Below are 7,377 nucleotides of genomic sequence, written 5' to 3'. Positions count from 1 at the left end.
TTCAGAGCTTAACGCAAACCAAATTCTTTTACATCCAGAACTCAGCTCTCCTAGATAAGGAAGTTCTGACTAACATCGCATTCACACACAGGTTCATACATCACATCTAGTTCCATCCATCACAGGAAATGCTTAGTTAACCTGTCATAATTGTTGGTAAAATAAACAGTTTTGTCTGACTGTTTTCTGAATCAGAATGAAGTGTGTACAATCTCCTAATAAATAAAGAATCCTAGAATCTTCTGATTAAAGCACAATAAAGACCAGGCAGGGTGATATTCTATATTTAGAGTGTTACAGCTTATTGGTCATAAGTAGAGGTAATTATATCTATATCTATATATGTATATATACATATATATATATATATATATATATATATATATATATATATATATATATATATATGTATATATATATATATATATATATATATATATATATATATGTATATATATATATATATGTATATATATATATATATATATATATATATATATATATATATATATATATATATATATATATATATATATATATATATATATATTTATATATATTTATATATATATATTGAGCTCTTAAAGCACTCAATTGACCAAACCCTACAACACACAGCTTTAAGAGACAATCCCACCCGTGGGCATGCTTCCTCTGTCTCCTTTGACATGTGCAGCCATAATGAAGACAAAGTGCATGCAGCACAGCGACAAATATCAGGATATAAATAAAATGAAGTAACCAAACCAGATGAAAGACCGTTCATAATTGGGTTAGTAATGTCTCTGGCACCGTCTGCTTGGTCATTTCCGCTAATGTCCCAGAGCAACGAGGGATCTCACGGGCGACGCTCAGACCAGGAGGACTCTCGCCGCCCTATGACAGGCTGCCTTCTACGTCCTTTCACCGTCATCAGCACCGATTCTGATGCAAGGGAGCTCAGGGTTGTCGTCAGATGTGATGCGCGCAGCTCCTTCACAAACCTTTTAATGATTTGTGACCCGTTTGTGGACAGCAAAATTGTGAACTCATGCACCCATAACTTCTCACTTAATCTGTATTACTCTCATCACAACAGAGCAAGCCACTCTATCAGTAAATGCTAATCTCCTAATTAACAAGCTAATTAGGCAATTACTGCTTTGCAGAAGGATGCCTAAATGAAATATGACAACACAGTCACTTTCTACAGCACCTGTGGGTCTTTTCAGATGTCACAATGAGAAGCATGATGACAAAGTGTCGTCTCCACACTCATAGGTGCTTATTCCTTTGCCTCAGTTATCTCAGTTGTAAAAATATTTTCATTTCATTTAACCAGCCGGGTAACAAGAAGTCCAGTCAAACATCAGATGTCAATTAAACTGTCGTTTCATAATTTTATGACCATTTTTTTCTTTCGTCACTGTTTTAATTTTCAAAATAAAGCCGTGGTTACAGAAGTGCAACCTCCTGGTTATGTAAACACAGCTTTGTGAACCCCTTCTCTTGCCACGTCTTTCTGTAAGGAGCTGTCACATACGGAAATGAATTATGTTGACATATGGCTGAAAACAACAGTGAATAGGCCTGCTATGCAATGCAATGAAGAATCATGCACTGCAAGAGAGGAGAGGAGCCGGAGCTATACCTTTGAGCCCTCTTTGACAGGTATGCAGTGTGACTTGACAGCTCAGTATTTCAATGATAAATGCAGTAGTCCTGGGACTCCTATTCACTAAACTCCAGAGTATGTTGCTCCCATACGTCAAGGTCAAACGAAGGAGCAGAAGCAAGCAAGGCCTTAAGTCAATCTGTGGTTTGGATCATTCTTTCTACATATGGAAAACAATAGTGTGCAAATGTTCACTTAAAAATAAAGGAAAACTGTGAGACTTTTCACTATCGGAAACTTCCTCCAGTTTAAAGCCAAGTTGTTATGAATGTGTTAACGAATTCATTGACATGATTCTCATGTTTTGTGGGTTTTACTTTACATTTTTTGGATACTCGCAAAATATATTTTATTCTGCATGTTTAATAGTTTTGTTTTAAGTACCTTAATGCCAGATTCCAGTTTTTAAGTAATAATTTACCTTGCCATTTACTTATAGTAAGATATATTTATTTATGTACATATACAAATGTAAATTCTTGTATTTTTAGTGCTTTTTTCTGGCTTTTATTTCATTTAGCTTTCTATTAAATCTTCATTCCTCTTCTGTTGCATGTTTAATTTAAGTCTAGATTTGACTTTTTCAATGACTTTGCATTAGACTCCATTCTACCAATAGAGATTAAACAAATTCAGATTCTGCCTCACCATGAAGATCAATGAGTTCTCACATGATCTCACTCTCTGTAAACATGTTTGACTCCTCTGGTTTCTGCTCCAGTGAGATAACAGCAGGTCAAAGTTAACCTCTTTACAACACTGTGTCGTACCTTTGTAATTAACATGGCTGCATATCTGGATGAATCAGTTCTTATTCCTACAGATGAGTCTCTTATGAATATGAAGTTTATTTTTGCATAAGACTACAGAAAGTATTACAGTGGTACTCACCACTCAGTGTGTTTACATGCACATCAGAAAACTGAACTATTGCCCTAAAGAGACTGATGCTGTTTTCCTAAATGCATGTAAACGTGTTAGTCTAGCTGAAGGTGAACTGGTGCTAATTGAGCTGAAGCAACCAGATAATGCGGTAGGAAACCGACTCATCTGCATGTAAATGGCTCCGTTATTTCCAGACCTGACAAGACCGTGGAAGAGGTCCACTGATAAGATCATAGCCACAAAGTTAAAGTAACAGCACAGTATGTATCAAATAAGCTGTGCTGTATCGTTGTCCATTTCTTCTTCCATTTAGCATATCTCATCTGCTTCACCCCCACCAGCGTTTGTTTACTATTTGTGTTGCTATAAGCTAACTGGAGGAATGCCAACATGAAAGGGTGCATGTCGCCACCTACTGTACCGGAGTACAACACATTTTATTTAAGAGTTTGGTTTTCTAAAGTACATGTGCACTATATAGGCTCCCAGTTTATTTCTTTAAAGGTATGACCCGACTGGGATTCGAACCCTGATCTCCCAGCAGGGCGACTGAGCTGGTGATCGACCTAGATCAACTTAAATGTGCATGCAAACACACTGATTAACACTCATAGCAATAATTTGATCTTTTCTAATCACCCACTCCTTTTAATCAACTCCTTATTATGAAAAAGGCAATAAAATCAAACAACGGCTAACTAAGTCCTTTTAACACGTTTGTCTGAATGTCTTGAAGAGATAGCGCAAACATATATCCTATTAGAGCAGTCCCATACTTGGTGAGTGCTATTTATTTTTCTTTACAATAAAAATATACTTACATTTTTCTGCATTTTTCTATTCAGACATATTTGAAATTATTTTAACATCTTAAAATAAAAAGAAGCAAACCATAATTTCCTTTCAGCACTGTAATAAAAAAACTGAAGTTCTGATTACTCAAAGTGCAAGATTGCATTTTTTTTAGAGTGGAAACGAATAAACAAACAACATCCTTGCCTGTTAAAAATATGCTGTGTGCACACCAATAAGCAAAAACATTTTGAGAGAAAATTAAAAGTTTCCATTGTGGCTGCAAAAAAAAAAAAAAAAAAAAACTCCACAGTGCCTCAGAATAAACTTCACTCTACGAGGATCAAGTTCTTCTGGACTGTCTTTCCTTTTTGACAAGCGCGAATCACTTCAGGATGATATAACAGACATCCCAAATTAAAAACAGACATCATGGGGGAAGGTTAGAAAAAGGACTTAGCTGATCACTGCCTTTTTCTTCATGTTTTTGTCTTGACCCTGAAAATAAAGGGTCATTCCAGATCTTTTCAAGTGTGTTTCTGGAAATGGTCTGAACAATGGTTGGACCTGCTGCATGAATCCTAAGACGTTTGGAGGAACAAAGATTAGATCACCATGAGGTCTGTTACAAAGTGTTTCCGTTGACATACAACAATTATAACGTAGACATGACAAATGATTTATGCCACCACCGTGTACACACATTTCATTTACATTTCTACACAGAAATGTGAGGTTACGTGCAACAAAAGCTTAAATCCCATCATAGTTGTAACCCTCTGGAGGCAGGCGGTGCCGATTTGCAATGTCAACCCACCTGGTTACTCCACATACGTATTTCATGAGCATTTTTTAGCTCAGAAGTACCACTGAACTCAGTTGTTCATCCTTTTATCAAAACTTATTTTGAGCCTGAGAGTGTTAAAATAACTAACAAACAACAAAAGACAAAGTAACAGTTTCACTCTCTGGTAAGAAATAGTTGAGCTTATAACTGATTTAAAACATTTTATAATGTCCAAAACAAATCCTAGTTTTTAGCTCCTCTGTCTGAGAACAAACTGGTCTCTGATTCCCCAAACAGAGGCCATTCAGACAGCAAATCAAAGTAGATTCAGTATCAGTCAGTAACTATATTTTCACAGAAATCCTCTTCAAAATATGTGAACTTGCCTTTCAAGAGTGGCTGAATGTTGAATAAACAGAAGTTGTTGATTATATAAAAAGTAGCTTGTGGAGAAGTGGCAGAAAAAGCAACAATGCCTTATTTTATTTTTTATGACTTTGTTCCACGATGAGCATCGAAAACTTCTTCTTCTTCTTATTGGGAAAATGTGCATTACTAAATTCTTATAACATCGCCTTATGAAACTGACGGTTTTTATTTCCTTACATGATCTCCACGTACTGTACAAGCGCGCTGTATAGTTGTTGCCTCGCATCCAGCTTAACAACTTGTCTGCTGCCATAGCAACTGCGGAGGAGCACCGAGCAGCGCCGCCTGCTTGTGCAATGGATGTCACTCGTGGCAACGACCAATCAGAAGTTGCCATCCTTTTTGCACGAGTGGCTCGAAAATGGAGGGATGGAGTGGGTGGGTTTTCGGCGTCATGCCTCTGCCAGCAATAGGACGGACGGCTCGTCAGTCTTCGTCCTGCTCGGCGGTGATTGGTCAAGGAGCCGCTCTTCCAAGAATATAAACATGTCTGCTGCTCGCCTGCCTCGATCCGAGGTTCCCAGGCGGCTGTGTAGTTCTACATCAAACTGTATGAAAACTCACATTATGCATCTGCCCGAGCTGTTGCAGGGCTAAATCTTTGTTATTGCTGGGGAATATGCTCATAGCTGCACGTGCACGCGTAAGGAAACGAGGAGACCCCGCTGCCGCTGCTGGAGACAGAGAGGGACTGAGCCGCGCTTTCATCACTCTAATCACCATCCTGAGCTCTTAACATTTTGTTTTTCGGTGTTCAGGCGAGAAGTGACAAGACTGTAGACCCCTCCTCTGCAGGGCGGAGCGTGCATTTTCATTTTCTATTTTGTGTTTTATATTTTTTTATTTTTTTCTACCCCTGCCCTGTACCCAGCTCTGACACGTCTGCACTGAGTGAGTGGCATTGGCACACTGTCAATCGCTCACCAGCTCTGCCATCAAACAACATAAAACACGCAGGCAGAGGCTGGAGCTCATAAATTTCAGCAGGGCGAGATTTTTTTGCGCATCGCTTTTATTCAGCCTTGTATCCTAATTAATTTCGTCTCGCTGTTGCTGTATTTTCCATCCTCATCAGAAATCTCCCAACTTTTTTATACATTTCATATTTTTTATAGAAACGTTTGGACAGCTTACGTTACATATTTTTATTTTTATAAACATATTAAATAGTCGCGGAGAACATTTTAGCGTTATTGTTTAACGCCTGCAAGGCTGCGATGCTTTGAATTTATTGTTTTTATTATTTGTTTACACGTTTCCACGTTGGATATTTTTCCAGTGTTGCCGGCGCTTCGGTGGATTTGGACATTCTCTTTTTTTTCCAAGAGGAAATGCGCCGGAATCCCATGAAGAGCGCTAATAAATGAGACAGCGCGAGGACCGTTTCTAAACCGCTGAGAGAAAAGACAGATTGGTGTGGGGATGTGATGGACCGTCAATTCTGACGAAGAAGTTCTCAGAAGGAGAAGAAAGATTTATGCGTTTTTTCTAATAACCGCGGCTTTTGGTACTTTGGACCGCGCGTAAAAGCAGCAAGAGGACGGCGAGAACTTGGACGCCAGATTCACGCCAAAACACCCCAGCCGTAGCTGTCACTGACAGAAAAAAGAAGAGAAGAAGAATCGCGCGCGTGTGTGCGTGTTTGTTTTATTTCCCCGAGCACGCTCAGATATATTTTCTGTCTACGGCACATGCTATAGCCCAGTTTTTATATGAGTTTTTCAATTTGCGTGGCTCAGTGCACAGACTCTTTGGCGTCTACTATGGACGATCAAGCCCGGATCATGCAGTCGATCGGCGGTGTCAGTCTGGCTGGCCACTCGGTGCAGGGAGGCATGCAGCTGCCGCCTCCACATGGACACGACGGGACGGACGGAGACGGCAGGAAGCAAGACATCGGTGACATCCTGCACCAAATCATGACCATAACCGATCAGAGTCTGGACGAGGCGCAAGCAAAGTTGGTTGATTTATATGTTTCATGAAGTTCAAGCCACAGATCATCATTACTGACCTGAACTCTCCTATGCGTAACGACAGGCTGGATTGGCAATAATAATAATAATAATAATAATAATAATAATAAATAATAAATGTATTGTAGCTTCACACAAAGTTGTCTCTAAAGGAGCAAATAACTTAAACTATTTTGATCCATGAAGGTGTTCAAAAAGTTTGTTTGCACACATATTTTTAAATGTTCTATATCCAGAAGTTAAAACACACCTCATGCCAACAGATTACAGCTAATGCCTCATTAACTGTCTCCATAGGTAATACTTAGAATATATGTACTTTTAAAATAGTACATTAGCAATATGTTATGATAAAGGTGTGTGAATAAAGGATGAAAACTATAGATATAAGTATGCAATCAGCTGCTAGCTGGCTTGTTGTGACTGATCAGTGAACTTATTTGAGTGTTATTTTTTTCTTATACTGAAACAGGAAACATGGACTGAACTGTCACAGAATGAAACCAGCACTCTTCAGCGTTCTCTGTGAAATCAAAGAAAAGACAGGTAAGATCTTCCTCACATGAAAACTGTTAGCACAGCAGCTCCCAGGGATTATTACCTTCCAGTGATCCGATGGCATGGTGCATTCAGGATGCAGGGGACCTCTGCCCAAATGAATCAATCACCTTTTTAAATATGTCATAGTGCCAAGTGGGAGCAGTTCTCCTGTCACAGCACAGAACCTGTTTCCTGTGAAGATGCTCTTGTTTCTACACATGAGTGTCTTTTTGCAGCACTCCCGGTTTGAATTTAAATAGAAAGTGCTCTTTCAGCCCTGTGCACCACCCTGGCACAGGCCAGGACGGGGAAAT

The 7,377-nt window shown here is 39.0% G+C and overlaps 1 protein-coding gene across 7 annotated transcripts in view; it reads left to right on the top strand.

Annotated features, from left to right (window-relative positions):
• The first annotated feature begins 5,045 nt into the window (after positions 1–5,045).
• pbx3b (pre-B-cell leukemia homeobox 3b) overlaps positions 5,046–7,377 on the top strand; it is a 66,631-nt gene continuing 64,299 nt past the window's right edge. For 2 of the 7 annotated variants that reach the window (XM_015972162.3, XM_054731366.2), the window contains exons 1-2: positions 5,046–6,507; positions 6,996–7,069. In XM_015972162.3, coding sequence (XP_015827648.3) covers positions 6,260–6,507; positions 6,996–7,069 — 322 coding nt within the window. In that variant the 5' untranslated portion in view covers positions 5,046–6,259. Of the gene's footprint in view, positions 6,508–6,989; positions 7,070–7,377 lie in introns of all 7 variants that reach the window. The other 5 variants (XM_015972156.3, XM_015972154.3, XM_015972161.3 and 2 more) reach the window with 4 other exon arrangements.

The sequence above is a fragment of the Nothobranchius furzeri genome, chromosome 17 (assembly GCF_043380555.1).
Source record: "Nothobranchius furzeri strain GRZ-AD chromosome 17, NfurGRZ-RIMD1, whole genome shotgun sequence".
Lineage (NCBI taxonomy): Eukaryota > Metazoa > Chordata > Actinopteri > Cyprinodontiformes > Nothobranchiidae > Nothobranchius > Nothobranchius furzeri.
Note: the sequence above shows the minus strand (reverse complement) of the source record. Positions and strands in the feature narration are given on the sequence as shown.